This window comes from Dromaius novaehollandiae, chromosome 4 (genome assembly GCF_036370855.1).
Source record: "Dromaius novaehollandiae isolate bDroNov1 chromosome 4, bDroNov1.hap1, whole genome shotgun sequence".
NCBI classification, from domain to species: Eukaryota; Metazoa; Chordata; class Aves; order Casuariiformes; family Dromaiidae; genus Dromaius; species Dromaius novaehollandiae.
This window is the reverse complement of record NC_088101.1, coordinates 84,783,026-84,802,811: the sequence shown is the minus strand read 5'-3', so window position 1 is coordinate 84,802,811 and position 19,786 is coordinate 84,783,026. Positions and strand designations below refer to the sequence as shown.

General features: G+C 52.1%; 1 protein-coding gene across 5 annotated transcripts in view; it reads right to left on the bottom strand.

Annotated features, from left to right (window-relative positions):
• Positions 1-461: 461 nt before the first annotated feature.
• The window catches only part of RNF24 (ring finger protein 24), a 30,498-nt gene continuing 11,173 nt past the window's right edge, over positions 462-19,786 (bottom strand). For 3 of the 5 annotated variants that reach the window (XM_064511628.1, XM_064511630.1, XM_026121823.2), the window contains 5 exons: positions 10,721-10,870; positions 3,641-3,683; positions 2,232-2,273; positions 2,014-2,093; positions 462-1,901 (listed from right to left, as the gene is read on the bottom strand). In XM_064511628.1, the coding sequence (XP_064367698.1) occupies positions 1,763-1,901; positions 2,014-2,093; positions 2,232-2,273; positions 3,641-3,683; positions 10,721-10,863 (447 nt within the window). In that variant the 5' untranslated portion in view covers positions 10,864-10,870 and the 3' untranslated portion in view covers positions 462-1,762. Of the gene's footprint in view, positions 1,902-2,013; positions 2,094-2,231; positions 2,274-3,640; positions 3,684-10,720; positions 10,871-13,122; positions 13,522-15,150; positions 15,327-19,786 lie in introns of those variants that run through there. The other 2 variants (XM_064511627.1, XM_026121824.2) reach the window with 2 other exon arrangements.

Sequence of the window (19,786 nt, the reverse complement as noted above, 5' to 3'; positions counted from 1 at the left end):
TTAATGCCTTTGTAAACAGAAGCAGCCTCCCGGCATCATTAAGGCTATTGAGGGATTTCTTTCTAAGGATTGCTGGGCAAATTGCAGCATTCAGGCCTGATAAAAGACGACTTTGGTGGTACGTGGTGGTCTGTGTCTTGGAGGCCCTTTGGCCATGAATGTATGGCAGATGCAGATGCATTTAGAGGTGGAAGAAGACCATTTCTTTAAAACAGGAAAAGAGTGCTCAAAGAAGTGGAAGAAGTGGCAAAATTTGGTTTATATCAGGCGGGATGGCAGCCAGCACTAGAGGGCAGCAGCCCTCCGCGCCAGGCAGGGGACAGCAGCCCTAGGCCAGGCTTTGCTTTTGTCCTGCCCCTTAACCTTTGCGCCAGCCATGCCCTGAGCTAGTTTTTGGCCTGGGACCACTATTTTGGAGAAGAAACTGTTTTCCAAGGAGGGAGGGAGGAACACGTCACCGCTTCCAAAACCTGCTTTTTCTTTTTATTTACATTTCAAGTCGAATCACATGCAAACTTTTTTTTCCTTTTGTCATCCGTTTTCCTTAAGAATAGTGTGATTAGCAAAAAAGACGCATTAGAATTTTTTAAAATAGCAATTAAATATACAAAAATATAGCTTACAAAAAAAAAAAAACAGCGAATGTTTCTTAAAAAATATTCTGCTGCAGAATTCTTAGTGTACAAACACGTCTATGAGGCTCCACGCTCCATAAACAGTCTCGGGAGGCGCATGGTATTTACAGGAGGGGGGCACCCAGCGCCGTCGGGGCCCCCGGCACCCGCCTCCGGGAAACTTGCCCCCGGCTGGCCGAGGATGAGGAAGAAGAGGCTCCGCCGCCGCTAGGAAAGCCTGTACAATGTAATACTGAATAACCCTTTTTTTTTAAACACCCCGGGAGAAGGGAGCTGCTAAGGGGAAGGGTTGGGTGCTGCTCGGGAGCAGTGGTACCCGACTGGGCGCAGGGTAGATTTATTGTTATTATTTTTTTGGCAATAGGAAAGGGGAGCGCCCCAGGAGAAGGCTCTGTGTCCCCGGGGCCGGCTGCAAGCCCCCAAGCACCGAGAGCAGTTGGGTTTTGGGTTTTTTTTTTTTGTTTTTGTTTTTTTTTTTTTTTCCCATCTGCCCCCAAACCCCTGTCCTGCTTTCGAGGAGGAGGCAGCAGGTTTGCACAGGAGCGCGCTGGGCAGGGCCGAGCCCCGGGGCGCCCGTGCTTGCCAAGGCCGCAGGAAAGCCAGGGAATTCCCCGGAGCGGGCCGGGAAATTAATATGTCGGGACCAACAAAACTACAGCCTTGCGCTGCCCCCAGGGGTGGGGGGGAGACAGGAGCCCCCAGGTCCTGGAGGAGCCCTTTAGGCAGCAACGCGGGCACCGGGCAGCAAGGCTGGGAAGAGCCGAGGGACCTTTCGGCTTTCCAAAGTGGTTCCCGTGCCCTGAGGGGGCTTCCCATCGGATTTTGTACGCTGGGAAGAGGGGCACCAGCTCCAGGCACCGGTTCCTCCAATGCTGCTCCCATCGCAGGGCTCTTCCCGGGCTCCGGCCGTTCATCCGCGCGAGGAGGGTGCTGCCAGAAAGCCTCGACGCATTCCCTATTTCAGGAGGGGGATAAAAACCCAACCTCCCCTCTCCTTAGGGCCCGGGGGCGGAGGGGACGGGAGGGCCCCGTGCTAAAGTGCTCTCAGCCGGCAGCTCCGGCCTCGCGCCGGCGCCGCGGTGCTTTGGTTGTTCGCGAGTCCGGGGGCGGCGGGGGCCGGCGGGCGGCTATACGATGTTCTCGGCGCCGGGCAGCGGGCCCTGCGGCGGGCCGGGGTCCTGCTTGCCGTGCAGCTGCGCCAGCTGCAGCACCGGCATGTTGCAGAGTGGACACACTTTCCGCACCTCCAGCCACTTGATGAGGCACCTGCAAGAGGGGGATTAAAAAAAGGGGGTGAGGGCAAGCCCCCCGTGCTCGCGAGGGCTTTGGGGAGCCCGGCAGAGCTCGTGGGTGTCCCCGCGCCAGCGGCCGCGCTTACTTTCGGTGGAAGGCATGCTTGCACGGGCAGATCCCCAGCTCGTCTTTGGGCTTGAACTCCTCCAAGCAAACGGCGCAGATCTGCAACGGGAGCGAGGAACGGGGAGGAGGGAGTCAGGGGGCTGCAGGGCGTTTTGGGGGGCACCTCCGCCCCCCAAAACAGCCCTTTCTTCCCGGTCTGGAAGACGAGCCGGGCGAGCGCTCCGCCGGCACACTCACCTCGTGTAGGTTCAGCTCCTTCACCTTCTCCTTCAGGATAACCTGCAAGGCAGAGAGATGGGGTCAGGACAGAGCTTTTACTGCAGCCATAAGACCTGGACAACTGCCGCAGCAGCTCGGGCTTCGGCATCTTGCAACGCGCCTCCCTCAATCGGATTTTCCATTTGCAATTTTTATCTGCCGGCGGGGGTAAATGCGATGCACGGCTTGAGAAACGGCTCCTAGAAACTCCCTCCCCCGTGACCGCCGGCCTCCCGGCAGCCCACCGAGGGGAACGCCAGCTCCCGCCAGCACTAAGCGAGCGGAGGTTAATATATATGAGAAGTTGTGATGTTTTGCAGGGAACAGCTAATGCAGAACCAGCGGTTTAAAGGGAAACTTGAATTCCCAAACTATTAAAAATTGACTAGTCCTGTATATTATTAGCAACAGTTGAAATATATAAAATATGCAAGTGTGAATGTGCCTGTGCTGCAATGCTTGCAAGCGCCCCGTTCCCTGCTCCTGAGTTACACCGGCCAAGCGCCCACAGATCAGTATCATCATGAAACGGGAGTCACGGAGGTGCTCGAGGAGCTGATTTTCCCTCTGCTTTTGTGGAGCTTTGCATGAAGCCTTCCTTTTTTCTCGTAAAAACCCCGTCTTCGACATCCCAGTGGAGATGGAAACCCTCACTGCACCACGTACACGCAGCGAACGGCTCAAGTTTTCGTGCTCTTGCAAGAGCAGGAGGAAGGCAGCACCGCGCAGGTGACAACTACCAACACAAGGACAAAATCCAGCGGGTCTCTACTCGGATTCGGAGCTGCCGGCTGCCCCCGCTCTCTAGCACCCGCATGGGCATCTTCCAGCTCGTTTTTAATAACCCAGAAACAACCATAACCCAGAAACAACCGCGTGTTGCTGGAGAAGAGATGTTATTGCTGCTCGCAAGTGGAAAATCACTGAGGTTTTGGATGGGACCTGCTGGAGGTCTCCAGCCCCACCGGCGAAGCAGGACCAGCTCAGCTCCAGTCGCTCCGTGTCCAGCGGCAGTCGGAGCTGCTCCAAGGGTGGAGATGCTCCCACCTCTCTGGGCCCCTGGTCCATGGCTTGAATGCCCTCAGGGGGAAAAAGTTTCTCCTTCTTTCCAAATATTTTAGTTTTTTTTCTTTCCTTTTCAATGATACTCCTAAAATTGACAGGGAGATGCTCTCTGGGCGCCCGGCCGGCAGAAAGGAACTAAATCAGCGGGGACGCAGCTTTGCCAGAGCGTTAACACCGCTTTTGCAAAGACCCGACATCTCCCAAGGGAAGAGCAGCACGATGGAAAACGAAGAAAAGCGATTACTCCAGCAAACCCGTGGCCTTTACGCGCGTTTGGCTCCAAGCAAAAGGGGAGAAAAAGGCAACTCAGTTTAGCACCTCACCTGTTTGTAGGCGTAAAGCTCTTTGTGGGCTTGATGTCTGAGCCTGGAATCAAGATAGGGAGAAACGTGAAGACAGGCCAAAACATTAGGATTACCATAATACCCCAAACACCACATTTCGCTTCCCTCCCTCCTAGACTTAATCGTGGTTGTCTTTTTTTTTGTTTTTCATTTCAAAAATTAGAACAGCCACATGAAATGATGTGTTTAAGCGCTTGCCAGGGAGTCAGGGCTGGGGCTTTTCATGTAACTAGAAATACAACGTCTCCGTCCAGGGGCACCAGAACCTCCCACAATTTTCCTTTTTTGAACTACGTAATTTTCTGCACGCGCATTAAGACCAACCTAAGCTGTTGAGCAAATCAGCAGCTAACAGAAACACCCAGGTTTCCCAACCACTTCTGCTGCCAGTATTTCTAGCCTGGACGCTGCACCTTTTCCTAAGCGACGACTGTTCAAACCCCGGGAAAACCAAGGAGAAAGCTCTGCTCCCGCTTTAGCCAAGACGAGAGGAAGGAAATCTCCCCGTTACAAGGTTCCCTACTGACGTCTGACGCTTTGGCATTTTGTAATGCTTGAACGCTGCGTTATCTTCAACTGTAACATCAACCGAGCAGTCATGAGACGTCCGCGGTCTCACGAAGAAGCTTCAAGGACAAGTCATTCATCTGGCCGAGAAAGCACGGGACAGCTATTTCGCTGTAGGAAACAGAGCCGGGAAGCTTGGGAAGAGAAGCAACGTGACCTCTTGTATCTTTTGTTTCGCATTGCAGAGCGGGGGGTAATTTAATAAGCAGGGAGATAACGAGTTGCCAAAAACTGCAGGAAAATGAAAATATATCTTGGGAATTTACTTAGCAGAAGACCAGATGTCCATGTGCTATGTTAAAGCACGGAGCAATAAGCCTGGGACATCATCCGAAGTGAGAGGGTGGTCCCTGCTCTGGATAAAAGCATCCATTTCTGGAGTAAATCAAGAGACAGAGCGAGCGGATGGATCTGGTTTAGAAACGCCTGCCCAGCCGGGAAGCCCAAGCAGCGACGGCAGGAATTTGCGAAGGGCACCAAAGGGCCGGTCCCGTCCCATCTCCTCCCTCGTGCAGCTCCCTCCTCCCCGAGCGAGCGGCGCGGCTGCAAGCGCTCGTCCCCGTGCAGCCGCTGGGGACAGGGCGAACACAAACATATCGCGTCCTTCCACCTAGGAGCAACGGGAGAATTTATTACAGCAACACAGTTAATGACGCCAACAAAAAATAAAAAAATCAAGCTGCTTATATCGAATGCATTTAGCAGCTGCCCTGCTGAACAGGCTGGACGCTGGGTCTTGCAAAGCCCTGAATGCAAGACAAAAAAGCCCGAGCTGGGGAAGGGCTGTGCCAGCGTTACTGCTGCACGGGGACAGCTACCGCTCTGTCAAGGTTTCCATACGAATACAATGCTGGCGAGACGGAGCCGGGTGCCACCAGCCAGCTCGGCCGCGTTACTGTCACAAGTTTTAATTTAAACCTTTTATTAACAAAACCTCTCTCCGAGGCAGAACGAGCAGCAGCCCATTTTCCACTGCTTGCTCAACAGCGCGGAGCGCGTTGCAGGCATCGGCTGCCCAAAGCAGCCGATTGTGCTTCTAAAATAAACATGCAAAAAAAAAAAACCTTAAAAAAAAAATCCCATATTGCTTCTCATTAGAAGACACGGTATTTAGCAAAGTGCCCCAGAAACTCAGAAGGGAAGTTATTGAGGCTCAAGAGTTGGCCAAGGGCTTTTTACAAGATGTCAGCATGCGTCTGCAGGGCTTGGACAGTCGCAGAAATATTTCTTCCCCGCCAGCCTGCAGCCTCGAGCGTGGTTGTAGATGGGGAAACCCCTTGCCTGCGATTTCACTTCTCCAAAAATATTCTAGGGGCAGTCTCAAATCTCAGCTGTTTCACACCGAGCTCTCGGGGGCTTTCTGGTCCCTAAGGGTGACACAGCACGAACCAGGCTGACGGGCTGGAAAAAATGAGAGGTAAAAATACATTCCTGACTGTTTTGCTTCAAAACATCCCCCAAATAAACAGTGAGGGAGCATTAAAAGTTAGAGGAATGGGTAAAAATGAACCTCCATGCAGCAGAGCGAGCTCTGAGGAAGCAGGGTTGCAGTAAGTTGGCTCTGGAGAGCCTGAATTAGAGGGCAGAAATCCTCCCTTCCCTCAAGATCCTCCGTAGCAGGAATGTATCTGAAAAATCAAGGATAAAATCGCCCTGGGCAGGAATTGCAAGCCCAGGGTCTCTCGCATGTGTGGAGAAGCAGCTCCCTGCAAATGACCCCGAGGAGATGCAAGCAGAAGCTGCAGGAACAATAGAGAAAACAGGATAAAACTGGCCCAATCCGCAGAGATCCCCGAGGTTGGGAAACCAGTTATGAAACCCAGATGGGGAAAAGCAAGATTCTCCACTGGAGACCACATACGAGGGGAAAAAGCTCTCCCAGCATGGGGAAAAGCCTCCGCAGGAGGACGGCCAGGCCCGGGACAAGCCAAAGCTGTCGGAGCAAAGGTGCACGGCACCCTCCAAGTGCCCGAAAACTTGGCTCCTGCCCTCGCTCTGCTTGCAACAAGCTATTTGCAAGCATGGAGCAGAAGGTCTCCAGGCCACCGAAGGGGACAGGGGAAGACCGACGGGCAGCTTGTCCAGGCAGCGCCGTGCCGCAGGAGGAGCGCGGCTGCTAAAACCTCTGTGTGGGTTTGTACACATCTGCATGGGGAGACTGAGCACAAAACCTCCCGAAACAAGCACATCTGGCCCCGAAGTGCTCGAGCTGCCTGGAGGGAAGCATCCCTCGTGCTCCTTCTGGTCTTATACTCTTCCATATCGTTTTGGCCGTGGCCGGAGACAGGATCCCGGGGCCAGATGGGCCCTTGGTGCGGCCCAGCACAGCTGCCGTAACGTGCCCCCAATCCCGGCAAACGCTATTCCCCTGCAGAGTTAAGGGTTCTGGCAGATGGCATATTTAGATAAGAGACCACACAGCGTCTTTAAAGGCAGCGCGTGGCAAGGAACCGTGCGCACGTGGTCACCCAACTCTGAATTCAGTAACTCTTTCCGTCGCGTTTTGCGATCTTTCCCCCGTCCCTCCCAGCACGAGCCCGTCCTTTCCGAAGAGCATCGCCCATCCCTGCCTTAGTGCCGGCTATCGCTTGACGGCGATGGAGCAGGGCAGAGACGCTCTCACAGTCAAGGAGGATTCGTTAGAGAACTGGCCAGAGGGATCCAAGGGCTACTTAAATTTTAGACTTAAATGCAGTTCTGTAGGCCACGAACCACATCTAGCACCTTCCTGGTCTCTAAGGCTGCTCCTGCGCTTGGTGAGAGCTGGCTGACGAGGAAGAACAAGAAGAGATTTCCTTGCCCGAAGGACTCCAGGTTAAAAAGCAAAACCTGAGGACATGTGAGCCTTTTTAGGGAAGAAACACCCCGCGCCTCCGGAATGGCTCGAAATGCTGTAGCAAGAGAGGGCAGCATCAGACCCGAGCGTCGTACCGCTGCAGCAAAGCACCGGCATGGAGGACGCAGCAGCATTTACCTAGCAGGAGCACACACGTGTTTCAAATGCCTAGAAAGCAGAGTATCACTAGTTTCGGGATCCTCTCAAACTGGGTTTTAGGGGACCGAAGGCGATATAAGGTTATCACTTTCATTAACTCCCCTGAAAGCTGCAGCAGGGATCAGACACAAAGGGCTGCCTGCAAAATTTCATTTCCTTTTTTTCCTCTTTCTTTTTTTAAACAGCGGTAGCAGATGCCCACACGACTGCTAACAGCTGAGCGTGTTTCAAGGGTGGGACTAGTGTTTTGCCTTACAGCAGTATTTAAGATGAGAAGAGCTTTAGATTTGACTGGACCGTGCACAGAAGGTTATCTTATCTTGCTTTCTTTTGGCTAAAATTCATGTCCATTTGGAGCCAACTTTACTAAGAAGTTCGATTCTTCTTCCTCCCGCGCAGTCTTCGGAGGCGAGAGTACGCTCGGGTGCATTGACACAGTTGCCAAACACAGCCCACTTGACATTTTCCCAAGGCAAATCCTTTATTTAATGCTGTCAGCTCTCGGATGAGGGGTAAATATGCCAGGTATTGGCTCTCCCATGCGATGAATCCCTCCCCAGCTGGCCCGTCTCACGCGTTGCGGGGTGCGGAGGAGGATGCTCTGACAAGGAGCGGATGATGAGACTGTGTCACAAGCTCCGCTCGTTATCTGCCAAGTATTTGCAGATGTGCTAGTCACGAAAGAAGAGGGAGAGCTGCACGAGGGGCTGGATAACTTCTGCACCTGAGCAAAGCCCTGGAAAAAGCCAGGAGCTCCTGCCACGTGCAGATAATCCCACTGGGTGCAAGAGGAAACCCGGAGCCCCTCGTGGGATGCAGTCACTGCAAGCTCAGTCCTGCTCACCGCTCCCCTCTGCTCTGGCTTGATCTAGTCTCTACGACAACACCATCTAATCTAGGTTGCATCTGCCTAATTATTAAACTAACGCTTCTCTCTGACAACCCCCAGATGTAAATCTGTGTTAAAGCCATGCATCTAATTTCAGAAGGGGTCAGGAAAGGATGGGCTGGTCCAGGAGGCTTCTGCACCTGGCTTGCTGGGGGTGAAGGGATTTAACTCATCTTACTTTGCCCCAAGTATATCAAATCCTCCTCGCTTGCTGCAAACCAGCTCGGCCAGGCACTGGCTGTGCTTCTGAGTGAAGCAGCGTTGCGTGGAAGCAACAAGGCAAACCCTTCCCAGAGCAATCATCCGGGATGCTCCTCTGCCTACAGCCACGTGGGTCCTCATCCCGCTGGCCACCAGCGAGGCTCTCCGAGCACGTGCAAGAGCTGGAGCTTTTATACCCCACTCAAGCTGAGATTTGGCAGCATCGTTATGTAGCAAACTCAAAGGAGATGGATGCTCCAGGGGCAAATCTGCACAGCTAGGAAGCGTGGCACGGAGAAACCCTCCAAAACTTCACTGCTTCACATAAGGACAATTCCTGTTTGGCATCATTTTGCACATAACCGAGCAGTTGGTGGTGGCTTTCAGAGAAATTCATAGTCTCAATAGAGTTCAGGGCTATAAAGGGATCATTAGGTGATCTACTCCAAGCTCTCCTCTATCACAGGTTGTTAAATAGCACTTTGTTACTCCTGGGAATGGGAGCCAAACATCTCTTCCAGAAAGCCACTGCGTCTTGATTAAAGACATCAAGAGACAGACAACTCACCACTTCCCTTGTTGGCTTGTTTCAACAGTTACTCACCCTCTCTCTTAAAACACGCCTCCAACTTCTAAATTTAAAGATTTTCTGGCTTGATCTTCCAGACATTACTACTTGTTATTTCTTCTTTGGGGCAGAACACACCCAGTTAGACCCAGTGCCCAGGAAAATACTCGCTCCGAAAAACCAAGCACCTTTTCATTTTGCAAGCAAGCCACATAGATTCAGCTCAACCTGGGGAAAGCGTGTCCCTCACCCTTTTGAGCACCACTTGCCTTTTTTTGCGTCCCCTCCCATCGGCATTGCAGTTAAAACACAAACACTGGAAGCAGATGCAACGTCCCAGTGCAGAGCTTGTTAACATCAAGTACCAAGATAAAAATCGTCCGTTGGGGATGACCCCCCGAGCTGTTTCCGCCTTCGCTGCCGGAGGTGGACAGATGCCCTCCGCGTTCCTACACGTTTCCCTTGGGAATACTGCAGACAAATGTGAAGATCTCAGTATCAGGCAGCCCAGATCACCCCGCGGTCCGGCTCTGGGCTCACCTGCAAGTTTTACAGGGCTTTGCTGTGGTGAGCGGTTCAAGAGCCGAAAATACAGGCCAACTCTCAAGTCCTCGAAGGCAGCAGTGAAATCGTGTTTCTCTGGTCTACGGCAAAGAGGAACGGAGCAAGAAGAGACCACGCGCGTCTCAGGGGGACGGAGGGAGGGGATCGGATGGACATACGGCTAGCACGGAGCCGGGGCCATCCAAAAAGCAAGAGGGGATAGAAAGGAAGGGAGGGAAAGGCGATTTGGCAGGACGCGGGGAGGTACGGCAGCAGCGCAAGGTGCAAGGCTGCCAGCGGCCGGCACTCGCACAACGACACCCTTCGTTCCCGGCCGGAGGGAGAGGCACGGCCAGCCCCGAAGTGTGCCGAAAGCCGCAGGCCGAGTTATCAGCACAGCTGCCTGCTTCCATCCTCCTCCTATTCCCGGATACGGTCCTTTTCCCCACCTGCCTCTCATTTTTCCTTCTAGGAAGAAGAGTCTCACCTCGATTAATAGTCAAACTGTCTCCCCTCTGGCCCATAAAATAATTAAAGCAACCCTCTCCAACTGGAATAACCTTTAATCCCCCACTCCTCTACCTTTCAGATTAACAAATCAACTCTGCATCATTAATCTCTCAACTGTGCTGTTGAATGAGCAATTTGTGTACAACAACAAACGGAGCAGGTATTAAACATTTCTTCAGCACACAGCACACAAGTTATTCATTAAAGAGGGAAATGTGTTGAGACGTTAAGCAGAGAGCAGGAACCATAAAAAAAAAAAAGATCTATTTCAAGGTTTTTTTGAGAAGACCACATAAGCAACCATGCTTTCATGCATGTTTAAGCATACATGTAAATATATGCCCTGTTTTTAAAGGGAATAACACAACTGCCTCCTGGAATCGTTAACTCCAAGACGTGGTGGGAACACCGTGTTGGGTACTCCCTGTGCATGCTCTGGGTCTATTTACTCTGTTAGGGATGAATGTTAAAATATTTCACGGGACACACGTCAAGGTATAAGTGCATGAAACTCCTTGCGGAAAGACAACGTGATGCTCATCTATTACTCTGTGGCAGCCAAACTGACAACATTCATTTAACCCGAGCTGGGTGACTATTGCCAATACTCTTTTGCACCCAGAGAGAAGCACAGGACACGTGTCCTTCTCTAAGCCAGAACAACCCAATATTGGGTTAGTGGGAGCAGGAGATGCTGAGGAAGAGCAGGAGATGCTGAGCCCCTCGTGGGACTGGTCCCAGTCCGAGCCAGGATACCTTCCAAAAACAGCAAGGCAGTTCGCTTACCTGATCAAGTAGCAACAGAAGAGTAAACTGAGGATGAAGACGAAGATGGCTGTGCCAAAAACCACGATATATATGTTGAGAGGCAGGTTCTGGAACCCGATGTTCGGCATCCTGAAACTGTAATGCTGGAAATCTGAGCTCATGGGTAGGCTGCAAAGAAAGGGAGAAAACACAAGGACGTGAGGCTCCTTCAGAAGGGCGATGGCCCAGCGTTCATCTCGGAGGAAAGAAACAACCCCTTGAAATGCAGCCGAAGGGGAAGCAGGGGGGCACCGATATGCCCGGGGGCACTGACTGTCTTCTTGCTCCTTGTCCCCAGGGCAAAGGCATCCTGCAACGACCGCAGCAACGTCTTCCGTCTCCGGCAAGGCGGCTCCTTACCAGAAACCCCGTGCCTAGTTCAGCAACCCTGAAAACAAAGCAGGGCAGACCCAAGTGTAGCTGGGATTTTTCTTCTCCCGCTGTGATCTTCTCATCCAGCTATTTCTCCTCTTTCACATGCACGCAGTCCTTTAAGTTTAACGTCGCATCAGGCAGACGGCGCAGATTTGCATCCAAGTAGCCCAGGCTACGGCCAAGGCCCCTCCGTACCCGAAACCCTAATTAATTAGTCCGAAACGTTCAAAGCAGCCAGAAGGCTTCATAATAGGGAAGGTTTTTCTTCCCTTCCCCTCCTGCGGTTTCTGAGACCAATTCCTCATGCAGTAGAAATTCCCCTCCACAACCTTCAAGCATGCAGAGCACTGACTTCTCTCCAAAACCCAGCGCATCTCGGCGCAGGCAGAAACAGCCTCCCTGCTCTACGAGGGCAATTCCCCCCGACTCGAGGCACGGCTTTCTGCGCCAGCGCTAAACCCCTGCGAGAGGAAGAGGAGAGCGCAACGCCGCTTCCATAGCCTACGGCAGAGCCACCGAAAAGTTATAGGTGCCATAAAAGAGCCTTGTTTAAGCTTCATACAAGACCTGGGCTGAGTGGTTTAAAGGGTGTTTTTGCAGGTTTCAGCTTTATTTCTCTCTGCAAGCCCACATGGTTTCCCCCCAGCCTCTGAATGGGCCAGAGAAAACCCAAAATTATCTGCGAGTGGGCAGGATGCAGAGACCAAGAGGAAGAAGCAGTGACTTTGGCTGTCACCATACCGAGTTTCAAATGTGTGACCAAAACTAACCTCCCCCACCAAAGGAGACCAAATTAAATCATATGAGCAGCTGCTTGGAATAACGACTTTAACATATGATCTCTCCCATGATTCATCACACGGGACACTGATATTTTACGATAACCATAAGAAAGTCTTTTGAGTGGATTCGTTACGCTGCGGAGTCAGGTAAAACAAGCAGGCGGATGTCTTTGCATTGGTATATCAACCTCCTAAATAAGTCTGCTGTAACATCATATTAATGCTTCAAATCCTTAACTGAAAAGTACATATTTGTTATTGCTTCACACGATACCTTTCTATTTCAGGATGTCTCAAATACTGATCCATTCATCCTTGAATGATCACAAACATCTCCAGCCAGGCATTAAGTTCACCCACCCCCAGCTCAGAAAAGGAAGTTAAAAATATATCTAATTTTCCTTTCATTAGAATTGCTGCCCACGGAAAGGGCTGAACGCCGTTTGCAATCAAGTTGCACAACCAACAGAGAAACTACCTGAAGTCTTAACCCCGTTTCACAAATAAAATTACCGAGGGACAGCAAAATCCCAAAGAATCGGGAAGCTTCCAAAGGGATCTTAATTGCACAGCTCCAAATCTCTATGCAGGAAGAGAAGACCGGGTGAAAACACGGGACTTGCGCATATTGGAAAATAATGAATAATGATAAATGCCAAATCTTAACTGCAAAGCCACTGCTTTCTGGGCTATCAGGCAAGACGTGAATTCAGAGCATCCCAAAAGGGTGGTGACAGCACTGCAATCCCTGGCCAGCAGCAGCCCTGAAGATCAGCCGAGCTTCACCCTGGGAAGCTCTAGGAGTAGGTGCAGAGCCCTGTTTTCCCTCCTGCCTCAGCACAGAGCAGGGGCAGAGCGCAGCGGCTTGCTGACAGCCCCGGGAGCCCTTTACCACTGTACACAACATACGTCGCAAGCTCCCAGGGCGAGGTTCAGGCCCTGCTACCTATTTTGAAGGCAGCGTTAACCCACGCCTCGCTATATATAGCGGCAAGACGGCGGCTGTCTGCACAAACACGCATAAACTCAGTAGCTGTGGCAAGGCGGAGGGAGAAAAAAAATAAGAAGAAAAGCCCCAAACACTTACCCAAAACGCACTCGCAGCAAACCGCTCCTCGCCCTTGCATTGCCAACGCTGACCTTTCAGCCTGATGGTCCTGAGGATTTTTGCCTGAACCTCAGCAATGGCCCCTGCACGGCTGCTTTTTTTTGGAGAAAACTCACCTTTCAGCCTGGCTGCTTGATCGGCGCTAACATTTCTCCTGCAATCTGCCCTCTCCCCCCGCCGAAGGCAGCTTCGCTGTCGGTCTCGCAGCACGGGAGAGCCTCCTCTCCGCTGCTGCTTTCAGTTTCCTCTGCCCGCTGCAAGTTGTGAGGTAATTTCTGGTAAAGTCTGAACTTGATTAAAGTCTCCAGAGACCAGAACACATGTTAAGAAAGCCGCCGAGCCAAAGTGGAAACGCTACAGTAATGCCGAGGCTGGAAGCCTTGCAAGCGCTGGTGGGGACATGACAACGCGACAGCCTCCCGGGAGCTCGCGCTCTTCCACAAAGGGCTGCTGAACCCAACCGAGGTGTTTCGAGTAGAAAAAACAACCAACCAACCCCAAACCTTTGTTCCTAACTACGGCACAGTTAATACGCAGCTTAGCGTCACCGTGCCAGGCTGGGGTTTTGTTTTCTTATCTCCACTCCGGAACTGTGCCCCGGGAGTTTGCTCGGTCAAAGGGATCTAAGACGCTTCAGGGCTTCTCCCTTTGGTCACGTTCATGCAACGGTGGAGGCCTCTGGCCACGTGTCGCGGCACAGAGCTGTGCCCCGGGCAGGATCGCCCCCGGCTCCCTTCCCAACGAGGCCCTGCTGCCCCTCGAGTGGGTGCACGAAGAGCTGGTGGGACCGGAGCTCCGGGCATCAAGAGCCACCCGTAGCCACGTGCCTTATCGCTAGTCAAACAGCACGTTTCCGCTTTCTTCCCCGTTTCCCTCTTATCAACAGACTCTTCTTGATAATTGCCCGGCTTTGGCTTTGCTAAAGTACACACGGTTTGGATGAACGACTTGATTCTCCCTCCCCGGGATGATAATGCTGGCAAAGGACGCAGCGGCTCGGGTGGCACCGTGAGGTCTGAAGCCTTGGACATCCCACCACGCTGCAAAGCGAAGGAGGAGGAGGAGGAGGAAAGAGGGGCTACTGCCCCCTCGACCTCGCTGTCCAGGCTGTGCTGCTTTCAGCAGGACCGTGGGACACAAATTTGGCAACTTGGAGACTTCACGTTTATCCACGTCCCCACCCAGCTCTCGGTGGAACAGGACTGGTATGTGCTGCCTTCTCTGTCCTCCCCAGCTACCCAAGGCTCTCCACAGAGACAACCAAACGCTGCTGACCGCAGTCTGCCATCTAGAAACGTTTCAGGTCGTTTTTACAAAGCAGGAGGGAGGGTTAAACAAAAAAAACCTAACAACAGAAGACCAAGCACATCAGGAGCAATTCTTCACCCTCTGGCTGCTGCTTTGAAGCCCACCGGCTCCTAGCTGCCCTCTCTACCAGGTGGTGAGCACTACCCTGGTATTTTGGACTACGCGACTGCAAAAGTTGCCTTCTGCTATTCACCAGAGCAAAACCTCACGTTACCTATTTAATACCTATGCAAAGCGTCTTCGCATTGAGGTTGCACCTAAATACCCAACGCCATGAACCAAGCTTAGGTTACGCCTAAATACCCAACGCCATGAACCAAGCTTAGGTTACGCCTAAATACCCAAGGCAATGAACCAAGCTTTCTTGGAGAAAGGACACCAAACCCATCCAAGCAGCACCGGATCAAGTTGGGCTCTCCCCTTTTTAACTCTTTTAGACTGGGAAGCTCTTCTTTAACCGAGCCGTGCCTGGGGTTTCTGTCCCGTTCTCTGACCAGCTGAGCCCACGGTGGACTGAGAAGGAACGCAGAGATGCTCTAGTTCTTGGGGGGGATGAGGAAACACTCTATGGGATTTAAGCCAGACAACGTAATCCAGCCAGAACCTCCTTATTGCATCCAACTGGAGTCGTACAGCTGTTTTACCAACCTCTGCAACCACAACTGCGGTGATAAACCTAATACCATCACAGCTGGCCAAAAGCCCAAGATAATAAAAAAAAAAACCCTAGAAGCTGAGCTCCCTTCCATCTACATCTTCCTACCTTCTTCTCCTAATGGTACCATCCACTCAACATTTTCCTCAAACGGTCGTCTGCTGCCAGGGCCGTGACCTACCTGCTGGCCATACCGCAGCGGCTCGGTCTGCCGGGTGCAATCCTTCAGCCTCCTAAGGTGCCCCTCCAGGAGTCTTCACCGCTCCAGATTCATCCAACCACAACCACATGCAATAACCTTCTCCGCATCGGGGCTACCCTGACAAGTTTGGTCCTCCCTCCCTTCTTCTGTAACGGCTGAGAAATGTTACAGCGAAAAAAAAACAGAGGTGGGGGGGAAAAAATAAAAATAAAGGTTAGCTTGAAGGCAGCCCGCAGGAGAGCCAGGAAACCGTTAACTTTAGAAGACTTCACGGAAACCTGATGATTTTGAAGGAGCCAAGCGTTGGGGGGTTCTGGAGGGGGAAGGGAGGAACTGCATTTTAATCTGTTTCAGATTTACGAGAACGCAGCCAAAAGAAATAAAAAGAAGGAGACGTAAAGAAGGATGAAAACCTTCCGAGGCGGAGTGAGAGCGTTCCCGGGGCTCTCTTCCCAGCCGAGGTGGAAGTCATCGCTGGCTGCCCCCACCGCCAGCTCCCGCGGCCTCGTGCTGGTGGGGGGAAGATTCTCGGTGAAAAGCGGGTGGATAACCCGGGATGGAGAGCACAGAAGAGTTTTCTCCTCCAGCACAGGAAGGATGAACGCGGGAGGCGCAGGATGGAGCAGGAGGTGAGCTCCAAGGTGGTCCCACACGCTCCGGCTGCATCCGAAGGGATGCACCAGGAAGGCTGGCGAGAGGCAGCCGGCTTGTGTCCGCCGCCAAGTCAGCTTTAAAGTGGGAGGTTTCACGTTGGCACCTGCATGGATGAAACCCCACGGAGGGCAGGATTTCCTCCGCCGGTTCACCGCGGTGCCGGAGGAGACAACCCCATCTCCGGCGCGCGAGAACGCTCGTGGTCACGGGGAGGCAACGACGGCAACTCGTCCCACGTTGGAGATTTGGGCAAGCGCTTGCCCCAAGGCCGTTGCTGCTGCAGTCTCGCCTTGCAAACCAAACCCGCTCAGACGAAAGCAAAAGGACAGACGACAAGATTTTCCGTCCCCATAGGGAAATCAAACCCCCTCCTCCCCGCGAGGGCCATCGCTCCGCACGTCCCCAGCAGCTGGGCCGGATTAGCGCCGGGGACCGAAGCGCAGGGAACGGCGCGTTCGCGGCTGGCGCCGGCTCCCCTCTCCCGTTACACGCTGGAAAGGGTCGGGCACGCCGGGTCCGGCTCCGCGGCACGCGGCTATCGCTTGGGCGGCTGCAGGAGCCAGCTTTAATTAAACTACGAGGTACGGCTAATGTAACAGCAAGGGCTGCAGGTCCCCCAGCGGCGTTAACTCACCAGCTTCGCTTGCACGCTGCTTTGATTACAAGCCGGGCTCTTAAAGGCAACCTAAATAAGCAACGTAGCCAAATGAATCCCTATTATAATAATAGCAAGCACTTAATGCTCTTAATAAGCAAGGCCAACCTCCTACATAGAGCTTTCATCAGGAGATCTCAAAGGGATTAACGAAGGAGGCAATTATCTTCCTGCAAACAGGGAAACTGAGGCAAAGAGCAAGGCGAGATGCTCACGGCCGCCGCTGAAACCGGAGCTCGGCTCCGGTCCTCGCACGGTGCTTTCCCCACCGGGGAACCAGCACAACGCAGCGCTGCAAGTTTTTATCTCCCGGTGCTTTGCCCCACGTTTGAATCGCGTGCTAGTTGCTCTGGTTTTAACCCATTAAACGGAGCTGCTTTTTTATTTATTTTTAGCCAGCTGAAGGAATTCTGGTTTCGAAGGAATTACGCAAAGAGTTTTGCGCAGGTTTAGCTAAACGGTTATTAACTCGGTCGAAAGTTAAACCGGGAGCAACTCTGACCAGGAACCAGCTCGTTCCGAAACACCTCCACTTTGCTTCCTACTTGTCGCGAACCCTTAAAGAAATGTTATTAAATGCGGATGCCTAATGCAATAACATCGGAAAAAGAGATTTTTGCAGATGCTTAAAAACTGGCAGCAAAAAATACTCACTTTCACCAGTTTCACCAAACCATGTGGGGATTTGGGAGGAATCTTTGCCGCCCGTCTGCCCGGCCACGAAATCAAACCGAAGCTGGAGCAAGAGCCGGTCCGACCCTCCGCGGCCCGGCTGCCCGAGGGTTAATCAGACGCTTTTCCAGCTGGGATCAGAACCAAATTCCCTGGCTTTGCTCCCCGGCTGCGCGACGGCGAGCGCAGGAATTTAACCCTCGCGACCGCTGGCGGCGTGACACGAGCCTTCGGGCCGGGTGACGTAGAAGGATAAAAGTCCAATATAAAAACGCGAGGTTTGAGGAAGCAATATGCAACTGGGGAAAAGAAAAAAAGAGGAAAAAAAAAGGTCTTTATAATGAAACCGGCACGTCGGAAGGCCTGGCAGCGCAGCGGGCTCTGCTGCAGCTTTCTGGCAAGGGCTTTTGAGGCTTGTCAGTCAGTTTTAACAGAAAACCGATGCTGTGACCTCGATGCTGAAGTGTACCTTCAACGCGCAAACATTTGTGCTACCGTTGGCAGAGGAACAGGCGGAAAATAGGTCACCTGCAGTTCCCATCGCTAAGTTTGAAGTCGAGCGCTTTCATCGAACGCTGTCGGCAAGGCAAGGCAGTGATTTGCGCAGGGCTCGCCTTGCAAGCTCCAGGGAGAAGAAAAAGAAAAAGTCAATAGCGCTTTTCAATCCTAAGTCCTGCTCAAGCCACGACGATCGCGCTAAAACAAACCCAAAAACCTTGCTGCAAAGTGGAAAAGCAACCGGTCTTCTCCCATCTTTCCTCCTGGCAGCTGGATGGACTGAATGACCTCCCGAAATCCTTTTATCTAAGCTCCTGTAAGGCAAAAATCAGTGCAACACACGGGCACCGATAATCTGTACAAAGCACTTTTAGAGGTGGGCAGCCCGTACGGGAACGGCAGCCATCCCGTGAAGGCAGCGGGATGAGCCAAGCGCCGCTGGGGATGCGAGGCAGGAAGGATTAATGCTCTCGTTTAAACCAAACGAGGTTGCTAGGTTATGGATTTTGGGGGGGGCATAATCCGAAAGGGGATCCAGATGGCTGCAAAGCCTTGCAGGGGAAAAGCAGCATGAGGCCGGGAAGGGAAGAATTCCCCTTTATGCCGCTGCTGTCTGCTCCGTGCAAGCCCCGACCCCGAATTTCAGACCTCGAGGATGGCCCAGGCAGAGCCTTTTACTCGCTCAGCTCGTAATTGTGGTCATAAATAAAGAGAACAGGTAGCGTGAAGCAGGAGATGGAAAAGCCGGTGGCCGGCTATCAAAAATCCTGTTTGCTTTAGGAAGAAGCATTGCAAAAAAGCACGCACTGCTTCTGCAAGGTTTGTATTTGCAGATGCTGACAGGATTAAAAAGCCATCAGGAAAACCCAAACAAACCCAAACCCGAACCCCGGCCTGATGGGAATTTACACCACAGCCACGTCACAGCCACTTGATATTTTTCCTAACACCGGCATAAAAATGAGCTAAGCAGCTGGCCTGCCCTTCCTCTGGTTTGCACAAAAGCACCAGTTTTCTGGAATTTTTTTTTTCGCCGTTCATTCTGGGCAGCTAACGGAGGCCAGGGAGGTTTTGCAACATTGAGCCCGTTTGCAAAAACCCCCGAGATTTAGCAGGAAACAGAAAAACACACCCTCCAGCTCCTGGATTTGCATGACCAAGCTGGGTGCCTGACGGAAAAAAAATAAAAGCAATAATATACCCAGTTCCTTCTCTCGCGCGCGCAGCCACGCCACCCTCGGAGACGCAGAGCAAAAGTCACGGCCAGGATTGCCACCTCTGTGAAAGCAGAAATATTTTCCCACATGCCTGGAAAAGCCTGGGAAACGGGCACGGGCAGCCCTTTAGGCTGGGCAGAGCAGACCGAGAGTTACCGCTGCTGGGTCTCAACGTAAAAAATGATGAGGAGTGATACAGCCCGAGTCCTTTAGGCCCTGAGAACCAAAGAGGAGAAAGGAGGCTTGATCTCGAAGACTGAGGACACTCAATTTGATAAATTATCCATGTTTTCCTGACTTGGGTGAGGAGCCGACGGCCAATGTTTTCTTTCCACTCTCTCCTTCTCCAAAAGGTAAATTTTTAGGCTCACGGGAAGATGTGAATCAGCTCTGTTACTGGTAATAAAAATAAAATACAAAAAAGAAAACACTACTTCTGATATAGCAGGGATGAGGTCAGGCAAGCTGTTTGACATTTGCAGACGGTTTAAAAAAGAGAAAGTCAAGGGACCTTAAAATTAAGGCAGGCACACGTGAGTTTTGAGTGTCACCTGCCCAAGCTCCCCATGCGAGTCCCAAGGACTTTGCTTCCTGTCTTTCTCCTAAATCTAACCCTAAATAAGTAAAAATCACAAATTAAGTCTGTTCTGTTCAGGCAGGACTTGCAAAAATAATAAGAAAAAAATAAAGCTTATTAGAAGGTTACCTAAAACTTGGCTTTCTTTTTTGCAGGGGACTGAGCAAGGCCTGATAAAGACGCTGCGACCGCTTCAAGGCTGCCGGGGCTTCCCGGGGCAGCGAAGCTCAAAGCGCAGGCAAGAGCTCACGGTGTGCAATCGTTTGCTGCCGGATCTTTACAAATTCCTGGACGCTGAATCGTCTACTAGGAGGCAAAATATATTACTGGCACTAGCGACTT